Consider the following 24,866-nt stretch of genomic DNA (forward strand, 5'->3'; position numbering starts at 1 on the left):
CTCAGAACAGTACTGGATATAGTAAATGCTCAATAAAGTTGTTTGTTCATTGTTATTATTATCTGTTAACTTCGTGAATAATAGCATAGCATGAATGTCATGGCTTTGCTTTCATGTGTCGTCTTAGTACAGCTGAATAGGTGGTTCTAAATAAATGGTGAATGAGTTGTTTTTTTTTAAGTTTTTAGTGTTTGTATGTGAGAGATCGCCCTCATTCTTCTCCGTTGGTTGGCAAATTTATGGGAGAAAAAGGGTATCTCTTAGTAATATTGTTTACAGACTTTTGTTTTAGCTGTGAAAACCTTTTGTAAAATACAGATAGAAGTACTGCTGCTTTACCTAAAGTGGGGGGAAGTGACTCCTGGATCTCCACGCACACCTCCTGCCCTCTAGTACCCCTACCCGGTCATTGCTGTCTTGGGAGTACTTCTGGGAAATCCTGAAGGTTGAAGTAATGCAGACTGAGAACCACTAAGCCACAAATCCCACAACAAAACACATTGGGCAGTTACTGATAAATACTATTAATTCTTAATTTCTGTGATAGGCCTATGTCCAGGTGTCCTTCCTCTTAATCTCAGATTGTCTTCACTTGGTTTCCATCCTATACTCACTGTTGAGTGCTTTGTTTAACTGACAGGGTCTACAGTTTGGTACCAGTGAACTGGAGGAGATGGGATCTATGTTCTGCTTGGGCCTCCTCATCTTGGAACTCAAATCTGTAAGCTGCAGCCATCAGCTGCTGACCTGTGCAGCAGCTCTGCTGAATGCTGAGGAGTCGTCTCTGGACCAGCACCTCCAGCGGTAAGTTGCTCACTATTTGAACCTTTGTGTTTCCACTGGAGAATATCTGGGAAATGAAAGTCAGGGTCTTTGACAAAGAGAAAATATGGAGAAGCTGCCAGATCAAGGTAAGGTAGTAGTGCTCCACTGGAACCAGACTCGGGGCATCCTTACTTCCTGCTGAAGACAAGGAGGATGTTGCTTACTTGTACATAAATGCACATATAAAGCTGCATACGTTTATAAGTATGTATTTTTATTAAGTTTTGCTCATGGCAAAGAAGACGCAGCTTAGCGACACACGTGGACATTTACCTATGCTTATGTTTGCCAGTTATGTGTTTATATGTATACTGATGTCACTTTGGAGTCATTAGTCAGCTAAAATTGGGCAATCTCACTGCTAATACCCAGGCACTTGGGGACAAGAAGTGTTTTAATCTTCCCATTCTTAAAAAGCAATGTTCTATCTCGGAATACATGATGGTGATGAATACGCTGGCCCAGAGAAATTGACTCACAGACGTGGCAGGGAAAGGATGGCTCTCTGAGAACAGTGAGAATCTTTAAAGAGTCAGGAGAAGGAGAACTGTTATCCACAGAAGCCCTTTTGATGCCCTGTACTGTAGACAAGTTGTATTCGGGGGCAAGAAGGGAAGATATAAAGGCCATGGGAGAGAAGAGAGATCAGGAAACGTCAGAGGAGTCAAAGAACGCTAAGTCATTGCCCACGTTTTGAGCAAAGCATTGGAGCGGGGAATTGAGCTGTTGGGTGAGGAAGTATGTGCCGGTAGATGAGGAAACATCTTGTCATGCACTTCATGTCCCAAGGCAGAGAGAAAACCGCTAATACTGGGGCCTCCTATTGCTAGCTCACTTTTGTTAATTTTCCTCCTGCCACTGTTAGGCTGCCGTTCCAGTGTGACTTCTCACCAAATGGCCAATCAAGCCTAGAAAGATCTGGCAGTGTAAATTAATACTGCTTTGGAAGGCACTGGTTTCTCTGAGACTTAATTACCTAAGTGCAATATTTAACGTGCTCATCACACGATGCTATAGATCATAGACTATGGAGACTTAAGTAAATCCAGACTTCTTCCCTCCCTAAAGTCACTGTGCCAATTTCGTTTTGACATCACAACCATTTCCGTCTGTCCCAGCTCCTTCAACACCCCTCAGAGCCCGAAGGCTTGGTGTGCTTGGCATCGTGGTTGGTGTTTCAGCTTCTCCCTCTGACAGCAAGCGCTTCCATCTGCCAGGATATATATTTCAACTTGTCTTTTCATCTTTGCCTTTGCTAAGCTATCCTGGGTGCAGGCATGCCTGCGTTTTCTTTCTTTCCATCTCCCCCCGCCCCGACTCCTCTGCTGCTCATTGAGGGAAGACTGAGCAGACCTGGCATTGCTTGCTTTCCCTGAATTGATTGTGCCCGTCTGTTTGATCCAATGCAGTGAGGATTAGTTGCCTGTAAACTGGAACAAGAAGAAATCTGTCAAAGAAGTGCCTTTTCTAATTCAAGTCTAAAGAATTTGGTGTCAGGCTCCAAATGCAGTGGCCTCTGTGTGGGTTCTCATAAGAACATAGTATTACCTGCCCTCCAGGCCATCCCACACAACTGACTAGTAATTTTTCAGTTACAACCAGTCCGAGGATACTGAAGGTTGAAGTCTTCCCGTGACCTCTGACCCTTCTTAGGCTGGTACGGCTTCTTAAGGGCAGGATACCTACAAAGGGTGTGATTAATCTGTGTGTTTTGAAAAGATTTCACTTAAATTTGAGAGGCGTGGAGCTTGGTGGAGAGCAGCAGGGTGAAAACTGCCTATTTCACCCAAACGTTTGTATCATAATACATTTTTCTACTCATGGAGGCAGGTGATCCAAACAAATCATGGTTCCTGCCCAAAGGACCTGAGAACTAATGGTTGAGAGGGAAATTACGCTGAAAATGTCTTGACCCAGAAAATATTCCTGCCAGTAAGTGTATAATCATTAAAGGCTGGCAGAGGGAAACTTAATAAAATGATATTTATTGGTTTGAAACCAGCAGCAAGCTGTTTGAGTACCTTTGATTCGTTTCTGATGAATAGAACTAAATCATGAGATATAATAATCAGCAGAGTGAATCCTAAGAATTGTGTTAGCAACAGGGGTTCTTACTATAATACAAAGGGTGTAACTAATGTTTGTCAGTACAACTCTCCATAAGCTTTAGAGAGGAGACCTCTGCTACCCTCCCCCCGACTCCTGCCTCTTTTCCTTGGGCGTGTGGCCTTTATTTGACATAACAGGGTTATATACTTGAGGAAAATTCTTCTCTTCTTGCAGAGAAGGAAATACTAGAGAAAAAAGGGGGGCTCTGACCTGAAAGCCTGCCTTAAAGAAATGCGAGCACATGTTATTTTGAGGGTCCCTCCGACAACATTAACCCCTGGGAGTGATCTACTGGGAAGATAAAGGCTGGCTGTATGCCATGGACATCATGTTTTTTGACAATAGGTTTTATGCCTCACTTACCACAAAAACAATTAGAGTGTAGTCAGCATCCACAGAGCACGTCACCATTTTTCATGAGCAGAGAAAGTGCAGAATGGTGGTGGTTTGCCCAGTGGCTGAAGCTGAAAATGAAGTACTTACACTCTTTGTTTTGGTTTTTCTTCTATAGCTCTCTTCTTCCCAGTTGCTCACTTAAGAAATGTCTGCAGACCCATTAAGGCGTCTTTAGACCTTCTTGCCGTTCCTCTTTCTTTCTCCTTCCTGTCAGTCTCATCCCTGGAAATAATTGTGTGTGCACTGCAGGAATGCTAAGCTGCTTCTTCAGGAGGGGCCGTTTATCCATTGTGACAGGTCTTTTGCAAAGTCATTTAACAGTTTTGCCGAGTCAGCCACCTTTCATCTTGATTTGTATCTCTCCAGTGCCTTTCCGCTCTTCAGCTCAGCTCCCCTCTCTGCATTTGTCCTTCCATTAATAACAACAGAAAGCTCAGAGTTTCCGACCTGAGCCTTAGCAATAGCTTAATATCTCGCCTATTCTCCCAAATTACAGTCCCATTGCCTTAACGGGGGCTCCCCTTAGCATCAAGATAAATTAGTTTAATCCTCTTTTCAGTTTGATGAAACAACACGGAAAACATAAAAATCTTTCATAGACTTTAGAAAACCTAATTAGACTTTTTAATAATTAAAGACACTTGATTTTCCTTTAAAACATATACACTTTTGTCTTTCTGAATAAGAAAATATAATTTGGAAATCAAACAACAAAAACACACCCCTACTCCTGTCTTCAGTCACACACCATCCATCTACCTGTGGATAACCATTGTCAACATTTTGGTGAAATTAGATTACTTTTTCACCTATGAATAAATAGATAAAAAACCCCTCAAAACCATGTATAGGAGTTCCTTTCCTTGAAACTTTATAAACGCTTTTTTCAAAATAGACTTTACTTTTTAGAGAAGTTTTAGCTCTCAACAAGATTGAGAGGAAGGTAGAGATTTTCCATATACACCCTTCTCCCACACATGCATAGCCTTCCCCATTATCAATATCCTCTGCTAGACTGGTAGATTTGTGACAATGGATGGACTGACATTGACACATCATTCTTACCCAAAGTCCACAGTTTACATTAGGTTTCACTCATGGTGTTATACATTTAATGGGTTTGGACAAATGTAAAATGACATGTATCCATCATTATAGTCTCATACAGAGTAGTTCCACTGCCCTAAAAATCCTCTGCACTCCCTTTATTCATCACTTCCTCTCTGCTAACCTTTGTTAACCACTGACCCTTTTACTGCCTCCATAGTTTTGCCTTTTCCAAAATGTCCTATAGTTGGAATCATATAGTATGTAGCCTTTACAGATTGGCTGTTTCTCTCTTAGAAATATATGTTTAAGTTTCTTCCATGTCTTTTCATAGCTTGATAGCTCATTTCTTTTTATCACTGAATAATACTCCATTGTCTGGATGTATCACAGTTTATTTATCCGTCCACCTACTGAAGGACATCCTGGTTGCTTCCAAGTTTGGGCAATAATGAATAAAGCTGCTATGGACATATGTGTGCAGGTTTTTGCGTGGCCATAAATGTTTAACTCCTTTGGGTAAATACCAAGAGCATGATCACTGGATTGTGTGGTAAGCGTATGTTTAGTTTTGTAAGAAACTGTCAGACCGTCTTCTGTAGTGGCTGTGCCATTTTGCATTCCCACCAGCAATGAACGAGAGTTCGTGTTGTTCTGCATCCTTGTCAGCATTTGGTGTTGTCAGTGTTCTGGATTTCGGCCATTCTAATAGATGTGTAGTTGTATCTCGTTGTTTTAATTTGCATTTCCCTGATGACATAGAGTGTGGAGCATCTTTTCATATGCTTATTTGCCATCTGTATATCATTTTTTAGTGAGGTATCTTTTAAGTTGTAGATCCATTTTTTAATCAGGTTGTTTCCCTATTTTGATTTTAAAGAGTTCTTTGCATATTTTGGTTAACAGTCTTTTATCATATGTGCTTTTTCAAATATTTTCTCCCAGTCTGTGGCTTGTCTTTTCATGCTCTTCATAGTACCTTTCACAGAGCAAAAATCTTTAATTTTTATGAAGTCTACCTTAACAATTCTTTCTTTCATGGATTATGCCTTTGGTGTTGTATCTAAGAAAATAATTGCCAGAGGAACCTAGGGGCAGAACAGGAATAAAGATGGAGACATAGAGAATGGACTTGAGGACACAGGGATGGGGAAGGGTAAGCTGGGACGAAGTGGCATGGACATATATACACTACCAAAAGTAAAATAGATAGCTAGTGGGAAGCAACCACATAGCACAGGGAGATCAGCTTGGTGCTTTGTGACCACCTAGAGGGGTGGGATAGGGAAGGTGGGAGGGAGACGCAAGAGGGAGGAGATGTGGGGATGTATGTATATGTATAGCTGATTCACTTTGTTATACAGCAGAAACTAACACAGCTTTGTAAAGCAATTATACTCCAATAAAGACGTTAAAAAAATAATAATTGCCAAAACCAAGGTTGTCTATATTTTCTCCTACCTCATCTTCTAGATACAATGATTGTTTTTGCATTAAAATCTTTGCAACTTATAGGTGAAAATGGGGTGCTGTTTTAATTTATACTTTGACCTTTTCTGAAATGGGTTACATGCTTCTATTTCATTAGTATTCTTTTTTAAAATAAATTTCCAAATAATATCTTTTCTTTATTCTTTTAATAATCATTTTAAAATTTACATTTAAATTTAATTTCAATTTCTATATTAAAGATATTCTACTTCTCTTTGTCTTGGATATTTTGAATATTTTCCCATTAACCTTTCATGTTTTTTACATAGTTTATTGACTTTGGATGTATTTGTTTTTACATAGATATGTTTCTCAGTCTTCTTCTTTGTTTCTTTTACCTTTGTTAAAATTATCTGCCTCAGTCTAATAACAAATAATTCACATGCACTGTAAGAACGTGTTAATTCAACTGAAGTAGGTAAGTTTATAATGAGTATATTTACATATTGTAATTCCTCTACATTTTTTCACTATTGAATAAGTCTGTATTTCTAAATTGTTAACCATTTGCTATAGCAATTACTTAATAGTCCATCCTTTAACACTGATTAATAATTTCAGCTTATTATGCAGTATTTACATGTTCATGTACCTGGTATATACGTATATATATATATATATTTTTGGTTTTATATTCTGTTCCATTAATCTATCTGCCAGGAACATATAGTTTTAATGTTGTAACTGTGTAATTTAAACCTATGATGTTGCAAGCACCACCTCATTAGTATTGTTTAACACACAGACATTTACATATACTTAATTTGCCACTTAATGTATTTATGTGTGTATTTGTTTAAAAATGTGCTTTGCTATTTTCCTTTTTAAATTTTCGCCAATAAACTCTATAATGAGTTGTTACCTGCCCAAAGTGAGAGCACTGGGACTTTAACTCAAGTTGCACTAAAATTATAGGTTTTTTTCATCTATTGACTATTTGCCTATATGACTTTTTCAAAACCTGATATTTTGTTCCACTTATTCAGATCTTCTTTGATGTTCACAAAGTATTGTAGGGGTTCTTTTGTAACTTTTTTTTTTTCTTCATGTACTTCCTTGATGTATTATCATGAGCTTTTAACCTTAACATTTAAAATTTTCTTGTTACTCAAAAAGAATCTTTTTCATCATATTTTTGTAAGTGGTTGCCTTAGTTATACAGGAACATTCTTGATTATTGATATGCTTATTAGTAACTTCACTGATCTCTGTAGTTATACCTAAGTGTTCACCTAGATTTTTCTGTTTTTCTAGATAAATCATAGTATCATTTATAAATTTTGACAATTAGCTTTGCTTACTTTTCTTCTTTTCTTTTTTTTTTTTTGCGGTACGCGGGCCTCTCACTGCTGTGGCCTCTCCCCTTCCGGAGCACAGGCTCTGGATGCGCAGGCTCAGCGGCCATGGCTCACGGGCCCAGCCACTCCGCGGCATGTGGGATCCTCCCAGACCGGGGCACGAACTCGTGTCCCCTGCATCGGCAGGCAGATTCCCAACCACTGCGCCACCAGGGAAGCCCAGCTTTGCTTACTTTTTATTCTTATCTATAACCTGCTCAGTTTTGAGAACATAGTTTAAAGATGATGATGATGATTTTATGGGCAACTTCATTGTGAATCTTGCTTCAAAATGAGAATGACTCTAAGTATTTAAGAATTAAGTAAAATGTCTGTTGGTTTGGTATTAACATTCAATGCCTTCTTTATTAATTATTCTTTTTTCTTAGCTTAGTAATTAAAAAATCAGGATTGGATGATGAGTTTTTTTGGTATCTAAAAAAATGATTATTACTTTAAACTAATAGTCTTAAATTATGTTAATAGGTTTTCTAATATTCACCCATCCTTGAAAATCAAAGGAAAATGTATTTGGCTATGATCTAAAATATTATTTTATTATAGATATTGATGGTATTTACTGTGAATATAGGAGCTTTTTTCCTATGTTTGTGAGTGAGTGAAGTGTGTACTTGGTCTATATTGTTCAATCATCCACAACACTTTACATTTCCTAGGATTTTTCCTGGAACATATACATTTTGAAATACACATATTGCTGATCCAACCATCTGTGTCTCATTTATTTTAAACAAAAATATTGTTTTCCACTTCTTATTTTCTCACATAAGACATATCTGTGGCATTTGGATTGTCTAAGAGTCATAGTCAGATCATTTTAAAATTCAGTTTTATGTTTAATTACTTGCATTGCTCATCTCTTTCCACTGTGTGCAATCATGTCCTCATTCTTATTTTTATGTTGATTCATCTCACATTTTTGTTAGAGAACACCTTAAATTTTTTTTTTTGGTAAAGTAAATCAGTGGTGTACTTTTGGTATATTAGTATACATGTGGATATCTTCCTCTTTCCTTTACGTCGGAGTTCCACTTTGCCTACCTAGAGATTTCATTAAAACAATATAGGCTTGGTTCAGTTTTCTCTGATATTTAAGCCAGTAGTAATCAGCCTAACTTTTCTTTCTTTGTATGTACCTTGTTTATTTTTGCCTTAATAGTTTTTCCTTTTTCATTAACACAAATATGCTTTTTCTCCTACATCAAAATTATTTCTTTTCTTTTTTCTTTTTAGGTTTAGGTCCTTTTGATTCATTTGGAATTTGAATACCCCATCCTTTTCTGACATGTCTTTCAATTACACGACAGCAGTGTTTCCATTCTAACTCTTCATTCTCTTTCTCTGGAGTGTTTGATATCTGCTTTCCAGCCTCCATATCTGTCATGTCTTCTCCTCTCATCACTTCTACTTTGTAACTCTTTTTTTCATATTTAAAAAATATTTTATTTTATAGTGCAGCATAGTTGATTAACAATGTTGTGTTAGTTTCCAAAAAAGTAATACAAATGAACTTACTTACAAAACAGAAACAGACTCACAGACTTAGAGAACTAATTTATGGTTACCAAGCAGGAATGATCGGGGGGAGGGATAGATTGGAAGTTTGGGATTGACATGCACACACTGCTGTATTTAAAATAGATAACCAACAAGGACCTACTGTGTAACAGAGGGAAAGCTGCTCAATATTCTGTAGTACCTTGTAACTCTTAACACTAGATTCTGGAAGTGCATCTAACGTTTGTCCTCATAGATTCAGTTTTCTGCAGTGTGGACTGTCCTCTTTGCTGATGTGTTTTATTTTCAGCCATTTTACATTTAGGTTTTATTGCACCTATTTCTTTATCTCTCATCAGTTTTTCTTTTATTCATGCTTGCTTGCAATATAGTCAGCTCTCTTTCCATTTGGATATGCTGTCTTTTCATGTACTGTTTCACAGATGTCATTTTTCTTGAATTTTCCTGATACCTGAACAGGGGCTACCTAACGCTGGCTTCTGTTTCCTGTGCCTGATCATTTCCCAAAGAGCACCATTGCTCTGTGGATTGAGTAAGGCATTCATCTCCTTATACACTGCAGAACGTTTCACCTTCTGGGTTGTTAAGATTCTTTCGTCCTCCTCTTTCAACTTCTGTTTCATCATTGTTTTGTTTATTCGTCTTTGAATCATGAGAGCTCTATTAAGGCTTAAAATTGCTCAATAACCCAGGGTTTAGATGCTCTTTAAACCTGTTTGTAGTCTAGCTGGATGCAGATAACTCCTCCTGTTTTAGTGTGAAGTAACTTGATTTAGATGGTGCTTTTTCTTCAAGAATTCATTATACTTTGGCTTTGACCTGAAAGTATAGATCTGATTGCACTGGGGAAGTTAAGGAGAAAGGAAGAGTTATATCTCTCTCTCTGGAGACTCTCTGAGTCCCTCAAGATGGTCGGTTAATATTTACTAAATGAATATGTGAATTACTTGAGATATAATATTATCAATGAACTTGTGTTCAAAATAAGTTTATATTTTGGAATCCTGTAGGGGGAAATTAATGACAGTTATGATGATGGTGATGGTGATGACAGCAAATATTTATATCAGTGACATGCAATCTCCTAAGTATTAATCTGCTTGTATAATCTCATTTAAGCCTCTCAATAACCTGATGCACTAGATATTATTATCTTCGTATTGCAGATGAGTACATTGTGATTCAAAAAAAAATATGTGGCTTGCCTAAGATGACAGAATTGATAAGTTGTAGAGCTGAGATTTGAACCTATACAGTTTTGCTAAAGAATCAGTACTGTTAATCACTATGATGCACTACCTCATAATAGATAACGATAATAAGAGCTAACACATAGTAAGAATTTACTCTTTGTCATGTCCAGTGCTCTGTGTTTTGTATGCATACCTCATTTCTTGCTTTATCTTTTAAACCAGGGGTTGACAGACTTTTTCTGTAAAGGGACAGATAGAAAATATTTTAGTCTCTATGGGCCATATGGTCTCTTTTACAACTACTTAGCTCTGCTGTTGCGGCATGCAAGTAGCCATAGCCAATATGCAAATATATGGGCATGGGTACATTTCAGTAAAATTTTATTTACAAAAATAAAGAGTGGGCTAGATGTGTCCCAGAGAGCCAAAGTTTGCCAACTCCTGCTTTAAACAATTCTTTGAGGTATGTACTATTATTATCTCCCTTATACAGATAATGAAACTGGAGGTCAGAGAAGCTATATAACTTGTCTTTCACCCAGCTAATAAGAATCACGTAGGAGTTGAACCAAGCAGTATGACTTTGTATCCTTGATGTTTAGTGACTACAGATACTAAGCTGGGTGGGGTTTTATATGACCAATGAATGACACTTTTTTCTTCTCTCATGAATTCTAAACCAAATAAGAAATAGAACACAGGAGCTGGATAGGTTGAATGGAACATACCTGTGTTTTTACTGGTTATAAAGAATTAGAGTGCATGGACCCACCAGAATTGAACTTCCTTAACTAGAACTGTAGGAGCAGAGCTGGCCTTGCTAAGCTTATCATGCAGAGGAGCAATGAGGGCATCTTGAGTTCAGGGAGAGAATGAACACAGGGGGCCACCGGCAGCTCATGCTCACTCAGCATCTCCCCCTGAATCATCAACTTCATGGCACTCTTCCTCCCTTAGGGAGAAGCAGGTGAGGGCAGGAAGTGGAGTACCAATGTCTGTGGGCCAAAATGAGACGTATGGGAATGGGGAGAATTGTTCCCCAAAAGGTGCATCGTATCAGAACAAAAGACGGAAACTCAGTGTTTCAGATTGCAAATTACACTCTGTTTCCAACAATTCCAACTGTTGCTACATAGCAATTATGACAGTATTTCTTTTTGCTTGTCTTTGGTCACCCTAATTTTATTTAAATTAAAAAAATTAGCCCACAATATCTAATATTCGAGAATAGTCTTAGCTTCACTCCGTAGTTGCAGGCAAAGAAATGTCCAGTGGCTATGAGGAGGGAAATATTGGAACGGAACTCAGCCTGGGGATCTTTTGAGACTATAAGTTATCACATGTAGCTTTAAAACATTAAATGGCTCTCTAACAGATCAGGGAAAATGAGTTGATTAGCCAGGAAGAAGTGCTAATCTTAGCGGGAAACAATAACAACAAAAAACCCTGGTCCATTAGTAAAGAAAGGCTAATTCAAATATTTTTGGTATGATTCTATGCTGATTCTTCTACAATAAGCGAATAAAAATAATGAAAACTCAGTGTTAGTGCATCTATGAAGAAAGAAGTTTAATAATATCATACTCTGTAAATTGGTTTACTTTCCTCTGGAGAAGAATTTGGCAACTTTTAAGAAGGTCCATAAAAACCTCCTGTTTAATTTTGTTTCCAGCTAGAATATCCCTCAAGAAAATAAACTTATCAGAAAACAGAATTTACTACGTAGATATTTATAGCAATGAGACTTATATCCCCAAATAAATTTAACCCAAATTCCTAGTAGTAAATAGAGAAAAAAGAAAGAACATGGTTGATTAATTTTCTAGAATACCATGAAACCATGAAAATAATGTGTCAATGCATATATGAGATGATAATAAGAGCAGACATTCATTAGAACCTTACCATGAACTCGATGCTATGCTAAGCATTTTGTTAGTATTATTTTACTTTATCATGTAAATAATCTTGTGTGATACATACTATTATTAGAGTCCCCTTTTACAAAGAAATTGTTCTATAGAGGTTAAGAAGTCTGCCAAATGCCATGAATCTTATAGAAGAACTGCTAGCTTTTGAATTCACTTCTGTTTCATTACAAGGCTCAATTTCTTCTCCTTTATGATGTTCAGACTTTCAAGTAATAAATGGGAAAAAATCAGGATAATTAATACTCTACACATGCTGATTGTGACTTTGCAGAACCACTGACAGAGGTGAGGGCCATTAAATGGATAATCTAAAACTTATTTAATCATCTTAGTTTCTTTTTCTCTTCAGTCCCTAAAAGTATGTGTTGGGTGAATGTACGTCTGTGTGTGTTTATGTGTAAGTTTTAAAATCTTAACGTCTTGTACATATTTTGGCCCAGAAATATCCCTTGATTGTTTTAATACTATTCAGGGAAGATTAATGTATATCATCATAGGTGGAATGTGTGTCACCATGGGTTGAATATATTGCACCTCATGGGGATAAGAATTCAAAAGAGAGAGGTGATAGAGATTGCAGACAGAAAGGAGTTAAAGTGAATTTTCTTCATATTGCATATTTGTTACTTGTAAAATATTCCTACCTAATAACAACCATGAATGTTAACCTAAAAGAATACCTATTTTACAAAGGATTCCACAGGAGCCCAGGGAGTCTAAGTGACCACTAGGTGTGGTTAAGTGTTTTACCCATTTCCAGTCAACACTGGGGATCTCATTCACTTCTGCCTCAGGCTCAACCAAATGAAAGGCTGGTCTCTTGCCTATGAATCTATAAATACCTGGAAACAGAATAGGCTGTCAGGCCCTGGAAAAAAATTTCAATCAAGAAAACTCACTCTTTCCACTCTCTATTATCAACAGCAGCCTTTCGCAGCCTTGTCTTTTGTTGTTGTTAATTCTAAAAATGGAAGACAAAAATCTTCAAAGTTTTCCCAAACAGGAGAAGCTATCTTTATATAGGAACGCTTCAGATAGCCTGGTATGGGTGGTCTAAGTTAATTCAATAGCATTTCATTAATTTTTAGAGTAATACCTTTTTCTCTTTATTTCTTAATACTGGTTTTCTCTTTATTAAGAAACCCCATGAGCCCCTGTGGCTCTTACAAAGAGCTAACCCGCTAGTATTATGGTTCCAACCATTTTACCTATAAGAGTTAGTCTACCAGATGGTATAGAGGAAAGCAAAACTAGGGATGTGATAACAAAGGCAAAAAAAAAAGAAGGAAAGAAGGAAAGAAGGAAAGAAGGAAAGAAGGAAAGCTGTTTTACAAGAGAAGAAATCAAGGTCATAATATTCAAACTAGAGTAGCCTTATGATGATAAAAAGAAAACAAAGTTTACGTTTTTGGTTTGTAAGCTTCTGAATTTAGATGACTCTGTTGTAGAAGAGAAATGCGAGGTGAGTTTCTGTGAACATTTCCATGTTTTGCCCTTTTTCTTTATTCTGGCCATTTGTCCAATTCCCCCCTCTTAGAAGGGAATCAAGTAAAGAAATCTAGACACATCCACTGCATCCAAGATGAAATAATCTGTCATGGTTTTTTCTGTTCCACAAATTTCCATGAAGCCCTCACTTTGATACCCAGCACAGTTTTTACCAAGGACATGTGGCTTAGTTTCACGGAAGCTCAGTTCTGGTTCAGAATATTACTGCTGACAACTGGCTCTGTGACTATGGGGAGGTGGCTTAACTTGTTTACTCTCAGAGTTTTTAGCTTTAAAATTAAAGATCTTTAAATTCCTTTCATCTCGAATAGCCTATGTTTATTCTCAAGGCTACAGCCATTGACATCCTCTCACTTCAACATGGGCAGTAAGGTTGCAACACGGCATTCAAGATATAAAAGGCAAGGCAGTTGAATTATGCTAAGTGGCACAAAGCTCATATTTGGTTGAATGAAAATTAAATTTTATCTCCATGCCTACTGAGTAGATAATAAAGGGACAGAAGCTTAACAGTACTTAGGTAACAGAAAGGAGTTATAAATAAATGAGAAGAAAAGGAGAGGATAAAATGAAGAGGTTTGTTCAGAAGTGGATGTCACAAATTTAGGGGCAAAACATGGTGAGTAATGATGCGTTTCTGATGACTTGGTATTCATCATTTCATTATGTGGTTTTGAATCAGGGAAGCTGACTAGTTCCTTGTGTTTTGCCAGTGTGTGACAAAATAAATACAATGAGGAGTAGAATGGTGACAGGTCATAGGGCTGGAAGTGTGATAAAGGTTTGATATGTGTTATCTTAAATCAAGCAAACCCTAGGAAATCTTTATTATTATTAGGAAATCTTTATTACTATTATTAATTGTCACCTTATAGATGCACTAAATGGAGGCTTAGGATGCTAAATGTTTGGTAAAACCCAAGCTACTACTACATGGCTGATCTGTGATTCAAACACAGATCACTGATTCCAAATTTCTTATTTTTTTCCTGAAATGTACTGCAAATAATTCTTTAAAATTTTATTTATAAAGCAGTTTCCAACACAAAGGGGAAAGCTTAGACCATGAAAAATAACCTATATAAGTTGATGTTCTTAACCAAAGAGCTGGTTCCTCTACATTCAGTGCGAAGATCACAACATCCTCCATGATAAGGAAACATACATGCAAATAAGTCTCAACATTCTAAACCTTTCACTCACTGAATGTTCAAGACCATGAAGGAAAACCAGTCAATCTAACTTTGTTTTTCTTGTTATTCATATATTTAAATATTACTTGGGAATAACCTAGGAAAAGTCAAAGGAACTTCTTCTTTGTATTCTAAGGAAAAGATGTAAAATTATCTTTTAGGTCTACTTAGGTATTGAAGGTTTGCCTTAGAAAGGATGGATCTGACTTTTGGAAAGAGGGCCTGAAGAAGTTGAATTGACTCTGTCTCTTATCAGTGAAGCACTGAGGGCATAGAGATGATTTGCATTCCAGTCTGAGCTACAGTTTAACCACTCAGCCATTAATATTGTGGGAAAATAGACACTGGGGAATTGAGTATGCTCATCAGAAAAGCAGGAGTTAAGGACACCACTGATGATAATAACCAATGTTTATTTATTGCTTAACAAATGCCAAACACTATTCTAAGTTTTTATTCATATAAGCCTTTTAAAAATTATTTTATTTTATTTTATTTATTTACTTTTTTTGCTATGTTGAGTCTTAGTTGCTGCGCGCGGGCTTCCTCTAGTTGCGGCGGGGGGGCGCTACTCTTCGTTGTGGTGCGCGGGCTTCTCATTGCAGTGGCTTCTCTTGTTGTGGAGCACAGGCTTTAGGCACACAGGCTTCAGTAATTGTGGCACTCAGGCTCAGTAGTTTTGGCTCACAGGCTCTAGAGCACAGGCTCAGTAGTTGTGGTTCACGGGCTTAGTTGCTCCGCAGCATGTGGGATCTTCCCGGACCAGGGCTCGAACCCGTGTCCCCTGCATTGGTAGGCGGATTCTTAACCACTGCACCACCAGGGAAGCCCCATATAAGCTTTTTAAATTCCCTCAAATAGTCCTAAGAGGTAAAAAAATATTTTGCCCCCATTTTAAAGAGATGAAACCGAGATACAGGGAATTTAAATAACTTGCCTAAAGTTACTCGTAAGTGATGGAGCAGGAATTTGAACCCCGGAAGCCCTCTCCAGGACCAGCATGTTTAACCACGATACCAGTTTGAACAGCAGAGGTGGTTTTGTAAAATCACAAATCTCTTGTTTCTAACTGGATCATATGTGTGTCTATACTTGTTTACCTTGTCAGGAAAACAAGTTGCTCTTTATGAATTCCAGGCCAGAATGTTGTGTAAAGGGAAGGAGAGGCTTATTAAACCATTGGAAAGACTGTGGGGGGGCAAAGGCTAGGACTCTGTGGCAGATTAACATTTAGTGCCAAAGTTAGTGGTTTTCAACAAGAGCCCAGTCAGAAGCTGCTTTGAATCTCAAGATTTTCTAGGACACCCCCTCCATGCATCTCCATCTGCTGGAGTCCTCCTGAAGGAACTGCCCTCAACTACATCTGAGGTCTGTGGGCACAAAGAAGGTGGCTGGCTAAGGTTTGCCTGAAAGCTGATGATGTCTGATGTCTCCCCATCCATCTACCACAAATGCTTGCCCGGGGATAATGGTCTCTCCCCTTCTGCCTCCAAATCTGATAAACAGATTGGCAGAATCTAACCCAGAACCTTAAGAAGAACTAGAGAGAAATGACGGAATTATTATACCGCTAAATACCAAGTCATGTTTTTAATATGATCATGAGTGATTTTGGAAAATCATGGCCTGCAAGTAAACAAATCTGTGGCTCCAAAGCAGAGGTATGAGTGCCATCAGAATTAAGCAGAAGCTAAGTTGGTTTCACTAGTCCCCATGGAGTAAAATGATGGTAATTCTTAAATCTGTACATTTTTGTTGAGTTCCCAATGTATACATGAAGATTACAATAATTTTAATTTGTAAAATTCATATTTTAGGTGTTCCTTTTTATGCTTATAACAACTCTGTGAAGGCCCCCAGGTAGAAACTGGAATGGTGAGAGGGTGAGAGATGCGTGCACCCAGGCAGCCAGGTCTGCACAGTCACCTCTTTGGATTTGTACAGATGTTCCAGGCAGAGTTCTCGTATATCCAATGGCATAACTGTTAACTAACTCCATCAACAACACAGAGTTTGTGTCTTCCCTAAGACCCCAGTTTTTGTTAGCAGCGGTAATAAGCATAGGGTCAGGGACACTAAATTTCCTAAAGAGGTTGGAATTTATAAAACCAAAGGAGAAACAAAAACATACCTAGTTATATTTCAGGCAGGAATGCAGCTAAAGGGAAGGCACAGCGGGGAAACCTTTGTTCCATGGCATGTTTTGTCTTCACTACGTAAAGAATGATATTCAGACTGAGAAGGAAGAAGAGGAGGAGGCAGAGGAGGAGGAAAATAGAATAAAACCTGCCAAGAAGGAACAGATGTCAAACGTGGGAGAGGGAATTTTAAAAAAATATATGTATTAGTTTAAATGAATTCAGGGTTTCTGGATTGGCTGTATTAAAAGGCAATTCTGAAATAATACGCATATGATATTATCTAATTCCTGTCCAAGATCTTTGAGGAGGCATGTTTGCAAACTGAAGTTGGAAAAATATCCTTTTACTCTCCAAAACCTAGAAAGAGAGTCTCTCAAACTTAGGCAAATGAGTGTGATGTAGATATCAGGAAAGCACAGGTTGAATTATTGAGGAAGGTTTATTAAGTATTTAGAAAATGAACTGGGCATGACTGGAAACTACTAAATATTCCCTGTAAAAGAAAATGCTCAAACAAACCTGATTTTATTATAGCTTAATTGAGGCATTATTTATGTACAATCAACTGCACATATTTAAAATATGCAATTTGATTGGTTTTGGCATTTATACATACAGTCATGATACCATTACCACAATAAAAATTACAACTATTCCCATCATCCCCCCGCAAACATCTTTGAGTCCCTTTGTAGTACATTTCTCACTGAGACAACCACTGATTTGCTTTCAGTCCCTAAATTTTTGTCTGTATTTTTAGAATTTTTTATAAATGAAATCATATAGTATGTACTCTTTTCCCCCCCTTTGGCATTTTCACTCAGCATAATTATCTTGCGATTTATCCATGTCCTAATCTGATTATATTTTATTTTTATAAGGTTAGTAGCTAGTAGATCAAATAAATGTAGAAGAAATTGTTTACCTGGACTTCAACCACACATTTCTGTTTCTCTAACAGTCTGAGATAGATCAATCCTAACTCAAAATTTTTTCACTGGTTGTTCCCTCAGACTGATAAGCATTTCCTACAGATCATTGCATAGCTGGCTCCTTCTTGACATTCAAGTCTCAGCTTAAATGTCATAATCTCAGCAACATTTGTCATGACCACCTTGCCTAGAGTAGCATTCCTAGTCTCTACTACTATGACACCTTTAATTTAATATCATCTGTCTTTCCCAGCTAGCATGTACAAGAGAGAAGGAACTTTATCTGTCTTGTTCAAAGCTGTATTCCTAGCACCCAGAACAGTGCCTGATGCATAGGAGGTAATCAATAAATAAGTGAACAAATAAATCTTTGCCAAGCCTTTCATCTCTGTTTATGGGAAATTACGGAGACCTATGGGCTGAATAATGGCATAATTCAATGTAATTGTTATTAGTTGAAGTAATATATTCTAAGTATGCTGATTAATGGATATTTTTCAGTCTGACTTGGGATTTATATTCACAGCTTTGCCTTAAGTCCTGTCCTATTCCACAATTTTTACACATTAAAAAATAAAGCACTTAGCTGTAACTATAGAAACAGTGGTATTTCTTTCTGTATAATGTGAAGTTACAACACATAATAATGATGTAATTGATATTCTAAAATATATTTACAGATGGAAATGATAGATGGTGCTGAAAAGATGAAAGTAGATAAGGATAAATTCTGCTCCCAGACAAGGACACACCCCCTTGGAAGAGTACACAGCTGTCTATGTGGGGTTGTAATTGACAGTGAGCTTAATAAAGCTCAGTGTGCTAAACCTGCCAAAGTTCTAATGACAACTTAGTGGCTTTAATAGAGTTATAAAATACAGAATTGGAGAGGCATGAGTTTCCTTTTGCTTTGCCCTTGACAACACAAAACCTAAGAGTATTATAATTTGTTCCTGAAACACAAAAATGGAAATGGTTTCAATGGATTGCATACATAATAGAAAGACGAGTAATGTAAAAATAGTACATATAATGAATAGTAGAAGAAATGGGCAGTGTTTATTTTGTCGGCTGTCTTTATATATTTCCCTAATGAAAACAAATTAAGGCTAGTTTTGGTCTGACATCAACAGTGAACTAATATCTATTAACATCTGATACTACCTGGTTTGCTCAGTCAGAGGTGCCCACAGATGGAGTGACTTCAGGCTCTTACAGCACTTGAAAAAGGCTTTGTAGGTCAGACTTAAGACTGTGAATTGTTGCTTGGATGATAGCATATTTAGAATCTGTACTAACTCTGACTTATAAATTAAACTGTATCACAATATTAATAAAGCTGTTCATTTTCATTTAGTTTATTTGGTATGAGATGTAGTCCATTCACTTTTTAAAAATAGATGAAACCGCGAATTCTTCCCTTAATTCCTTATTGATATGAATAATCCACTGCAGAGGTAAGTTTGAGGAGTGGCTGCTTGGCACTCTTGTTTGAAATTTTATCTTGCGCTATTAGGGGACAAAAAAGTGTTTGTTTTGTTTTCGCATTTTACTTAAACCAGAGAATAGCAGTTTTTAATAGGGTGTGTGGGGGATATTGAAAGCTTTGGTTTCTAGGTCTTAGTCACCACACAAAATCATTTTATATTCCTCAATTTCCGTTCAATTGGATGGTTTTGTGTAGATGCTTGCTGAGATGGTACTGTCCAACGGTGTGGGTGCTGAATTGTAGGGCTCTCGAGGGGAAATTTTCTCAGCAGTCTCATTAGTAAAATGAGACTGCAGGCAAAAAGATAAGCCTGCCCAATTTATTTACTTAGGCATTCTATTTTTCAAAATTGTATTATTACCCAGGGAAAAGCATTAGTTATTGCTGTATCTTTCTTTTATGTAGACATTTATTTCAAATTGTAAGAAGTACAAAATATAGTAATCCATATTAAGTTGCAGGTTGCATTTCTCCTGGACAATTTTCTCTATTAACAAGAAGTGGAGACAAAGGAAGAGCAGAGACATATTTATTACGTGATGTGGAAACAAAACTGTTTCTAAATGATACTGTTGTGTGGTGTATTCCTAGAGGTACTGACAGCTCCTTATAAGGCAAATGAACATTTCAGCTGAAGTTTGCAAGCAACACACAAGGCTAATTACAAAATATTTTTCTGTCTCTCAGCAAACTGCAGGGGGCAAGAGTGAGCTTGTGTAAGCCCTAAGAACCTAGATTTCCCTGGTTGCTGTCTTCTCACATGTGTTTTTAAATCTTCTAACTTGTGATTATTATTTTTCAGAACTGAATTAGTGAATCATTTTACATAGTACCATTATGTAAAATAAAATGATACTTTGTTTCTCTGCATTCACCAATTACTGGGTGGAGAAAATTGGACTCCTAAAAGACACATGTGTATATAGTTTGCCAGATGACAGGAAAGCCTTGTAAAATGCTCCCAGATGTTTGATGTAAGAGAGAGAAAATGCCAGGAACAAGGAACAAATTGAGGTGCGTTTCAGATATTATACAATCTATTGAAGTAAAAGCTAAGAAAATAAATAAGATCATAGACATGAAGTCCCTCTGGGAGGTCAATACTCATAGAGTTTAACTATATTAAACCCATTTTCTCCTTACCTTTCTCCCCTTTTGCCTGATACTATTGTAGAAAATATTAAGGCATATTATTGCTGATCCTTAATAGTACATTAAGCATGAATTACCTTATCTTTTCAGCACAGAGGCCACAGGACTGAAAATGAACAAAATCTGGACTGTTTTATTTTTCAGGGACCAGACCCCCATATCCAATCATCAAGATTGCCTTTCATTTAAGGGTTGGTTAGGTGGTTCTTGATAAGAATTTTGCTGTGAAAGAGTTGAAGCATCGTTACTAGAGTCTCCTTTCAACCTCAAAGAGCAAATGGAGAGCCTGTCTGTCCCTTGGTATGAAGTTTCTTAAACTTGGCTATAGCAGAGCCAGATGAAGTGAGGATTGTAATACTGGCCTTCTTCGAATGTCAGGATTGTTCTTGAATCAGTCTATGTTCTAGCAGCAAACAGCTGGAAGATGGCAAAGGGGTAATTGAGAAGATATCAGTGAAGGGACTGTTTTTGAAGGCAAGATTAAGGGAACCATTAAAGGATGGTGAAGCACTCTGGAAAGGGCAATAGTGGGAAGGTATTATCACCTTAGTGAGGTTAGAGGGGTAGAACCAAGGAAGAGTTGCCCTAGTCTGTGAGACATGTATCTGCATGGTAAGGAGTGTCCGACAGGGAAGAATATTGGAGCCACTGCCAAACAATGTTTTCATAGGGAGGGACATGAAGGAATAAATGCCATACCTTTTTCTCTTATTAACTCCTGATCTCCTGAATATGCCACAGTTTGTCCAAACCCAACCAAGGCAAGAAAGCTTGGTTAAACCAGTCTTTGAGGTCAGTTTCCTAGGACACAGAGCAGGATGGAGCAAGATGAAGAAGACCTGGAGGGGAAAATGGAGAATATATAGCACATTCCACATTTTAGCTTACTTATTTTTGGAAATATACCCCAAAATTATTAGTTTCCATGTTTTCATAGATAAGTATACTAAGATTAAAGTCCTTAAATAATTTCCCCCAATTTAAATAAGGATCTATCTGACTTCAAACTCTTCAACCTCTTTCCGCTATACCATGCTGCTACTTTTCCTTTGTTTCCAAAGATCATCTTTGGGGGAAGATAATCCACAAAAGGAGAAAAATATATCATTATATCACATCTCCTCTTTATTGTAAGTCTACTATATATAAAGTGCTGATCCTTGTTTTCCAAAGAGACCAGCAGGATTAACAAAAGTAACTCATCAGAATTTCTCTAGCAGGGAATCTCAATCTTACTGTTTTCCATCTTGCCCTTTATCCATGGCTGTAGTTTCTCTGGGCGCTTAACAGGAAAATTTGAGCCAAGTGTTCTGGGCAAGCCCTAAAATGCCATTCTGGGAACTTGCTGCCATTAGTAGTAAAATGGATCTCGAAGGCACATTGTAAAGTTTGAAGACAGACCACTGTCGCCAAATTACAGATTTATTTAATGTGTTTGTTTTGTTGTGTATGTAATTTAGAGTTCTTGTGGATTCCTTTTAGTAAGATGAGACAGAATCTCAGTTTTTAGACTTCACCAAAAGACTGTAAAGTTTTCTTTTAAAATAATAAAGTTGGGGAGGTCAAATAATCGAATCTTTAAAAGCAGGAAAATACAGTATCGTCAATCTCATGTGACATACCTTTCATATATATTTTTTAACTTTTTTATTTTTAAGCTTTTATCTTTAAATAATTTCAACTTTATTAAAAAGTTGCAAAAACTATCCAAATACCTTCACTGAGAGTCCTCAAATGTCAATATTTTACACATCTGCTCCCTCTTTTCCTCCCTCCGTCTCTCACACACACACACATGCACACAGACACACACTATTTCTTTTTCTGAGCTATTGGAGAGTAAGTTGCTGACATAATGCAAACTTACCTTTAAATATCTCAGTGTACATTTCCTAAAAACAATGGTATTCCTGTATATAACTACAGTACAATTATAAAAATCAATAATAATTGATACAGTAAAACGATCTACAGGTCTTATTAAAAAATGTTTATATGTGCCACATCTTCTTTATCCATTCATCCGATGATGGACACTTAGGTTGTTTCCATCTCCGGGCTATTGTAAATAGGGCTGCTATGAACATTTTGGTACATGTCTCTTTTTGAATTATGGTTTTCTCAGGGTATATGCCCAGTAGTGGGATTGCTGGGCATGACCTTTACATTTAAAAAAATTTCAGGCCAGTTATTTTGGAGAATGTCTCTCTCAATCTAAGTCTGCCTGATGTCTTCTCATGATTAAATTTAGGTTGTGTACTTTTGGCAAGAATACTACAGAAATGATGTTTTTTTTTTTTTTTCTTTCTCAGTGCTTCATTTTAAGAACCATATAATATGTATTTGTCCCATTACTGATGATGTTACACTTTGATCACTTGTTTAAGGTGGTGCCTGCCAAGTTTCTCTACTATAAAGTTACATTTTTCCTTTTTAATTAACAAGTATCTTGTGGAAATATGTCCTGAGACTATATAAGTGTTCTGTTTTTCATCAAACATTCATCTATCAGTGCTAGCATCCATTGATGATATTTTGCCTGGAACAGTTATTATTATGGTACTATTATGGTGGAAGCCAAATGGTTATTTCCCAATTCTGTTATTTCTTCTACATTTATTAGTTGGCATTCCATTGTAAGGAAGAACTATTCTTTCTGATTGATTTAAATCTCTATGGATTCATTGATTAGTTTTTTCATTGAGTTATAATTAATTACCATTATTATTTATTTTGATGCTAAAATTGTCCTTAATTTGGATAGTGGAAATTCCTTCATACTGGCTCATCTGTCCCTCAGCCACATCCCCATCATTCTTTGAGCATGTCATTATTTTGGGTACCGCTATATGTTCTAAGTTCGTTTTGTACTGTACCTGATTCATCTTTAAAATCATCCTTTCTTCCCAAAGAGATCTGATCTTATTTGAAGGTGGTATTAGAAACTAAGATCTAAGTGTCAGGTGTGCATATTACTTTTTTAGCAAACTGAACTAATACACACACACACCTTTCTTGAAGTGGTCTTACTGTCGAAAAAGAATAGTTTAAACAATAATATAGAGCTTTTCTTTAGGAAAAACATAGACTTTTGGCATTAAGAGTCTTTGAGTTATAATTAGAACTGGCAGTTTTCAGCTGGGGGAATTTAGGACCAAGAAAAAACGAATGACACACCATGGGTATAGGCAAAGTTTTTGCTGCCTTGATATTTCATAGTCTCTCAAGTACTCCTAACTTTCCTTCTCTCCTGATTTATTGTTTTCAGATAAATTTCTCCATGAGGTCTAGTTCATCACCAAGAAACTTGATGTTATTTGATGTCAACAAACTTCCTATTAGGTTTAGGTTAAATGGGTTTTTCCAAGTGAACACATTAGTGTTTGAGATAGTGTTTTATCAGCCTCCACATAAAACCCCAAGAGACATTCAGAGTCAGCAGGCTTAGGAATCATGTGGGATACTGTGATTCTGAGTGCCCACCCCCATCCTCACCAAGGGAATAAGGTGCTAGAAGAGCTGCTCCATAACTGGTCCATTGCTCATTCCCCAGATGATTCCAGGTGCATATTAACAGTTTAACTTTGTTAAGAAGGTGCCAGCCTTGCATCATTCTCATTCTGTTACCCACAATGCCTTTTAATTTAGTGCCTGCTTTGAAAAGCAAATGATGACATTCTGCTGGGAAAATTTCAGCCCGTGTGTGCTCTTTATAAAGTAAGGAAGTGGAATAATTATCACTGATAAGGAGGAAAGAGAATGTTTTTCACATTTGGTGTTTTAGAGAATGTGGGGTGTGTGTGGGGGCGGGGTGGTCTGTGTGTACTGGGAGGTTGCATTGGGGAGAAGAGGTGGAAGATGGGGAAATAGTGATTCTGGTTCCCTGTACTAGTAATAGTGAACCAAGAGTTGTCAGTAATTCTGAAAATCCTTCTAAGTAGGAGGAAATCCAAATTTATTGTTAAAAATGATCAAGCAGACTTGTGCTGAGTGTGTGCTAAGGTACATGTCATCAGAATCCTGGGTAAACCAAGATTAGATCATGAAACAAGAGGCTTAGACTCAAGGGTTGAAATTTACTTGGTCTCATGAATGGTCCAAAGATGAGATGGGGGAGGAAAGCAGTTGAAGAAAACCAGATAGAATGATAAAACACAAGTCTCTTCTCCCCTCCCCTCTTTCCCTTTTTTTCTCATTCCTTTTTTTTTCTTTTTCTGTTTGATCTACCACAACAAATGATCAACAGAATCCTATTATTTCTTCCTCCAATACATATTTTATATTAAATAAAGTCAAATATCAGAGTGTATTGGAAAGAGATATAGAAATGAATAAAATAAAGTGAGTTTTTTTTTTTAATTTTGGGAACTTAAATTGTAGTAAATAAGCTAGGACAGATATAAAACTAGTATAATAGAAGTAGGTGTTAACAAGCTGTATGCGTTTTACATACAATATCCTTCATAGACTAATAGCAATATTTACTTTTATCTGTCCATCAGAATGGAACTCTAGGAAGATAGGGCTTGTCTTTTGTTTTGTTCACTGTTGTGTACCCAGTTCCTTGAATAGTTCCAGGCAT

At 37.0% G+C, this 24,866-nt stretch overlaps 1 protein-coding gene across 1 annotated transcript in view; it reads left to right on the forward strand.

Annotated features, from left to right (window-relative positions):
* The window catches only part of AGBL1 (AGBL carboxypeptidase 1), a 707,098-nt gene that overhangs the window by 505,347 nt on the left and 176,885 nt on the right, over positions 1 to 24,866 (forward strand). Inside the window, exon 20 of the mRNA XM_060096125.1 lies at positions 641 to 804. Within this exon, the coding sequence (XP_059952108.1) occupies positions 641 to 804 (164 nt within the window). The remainder of the gene's footprint in view (positions 1 to 640; positions 805 to 24,866) is intronic.

The sequence above is a fragment of the Mesoplodon densirostris genome, chromosome 4, assembly GCF_025265405.1.
Source record: "Mesoplodon densirostris isolate mMesDen1 chromosome 4, mMesDen1 primary haplotype, whole genome shotgun sequence".
Taxonomy (NCBI): Eukaryota; Metazoa; Chordata; class Mammalia; order Artiodactyla; family Ziphiidae; genus Mesoplodon; species Mesoplodon densirostris.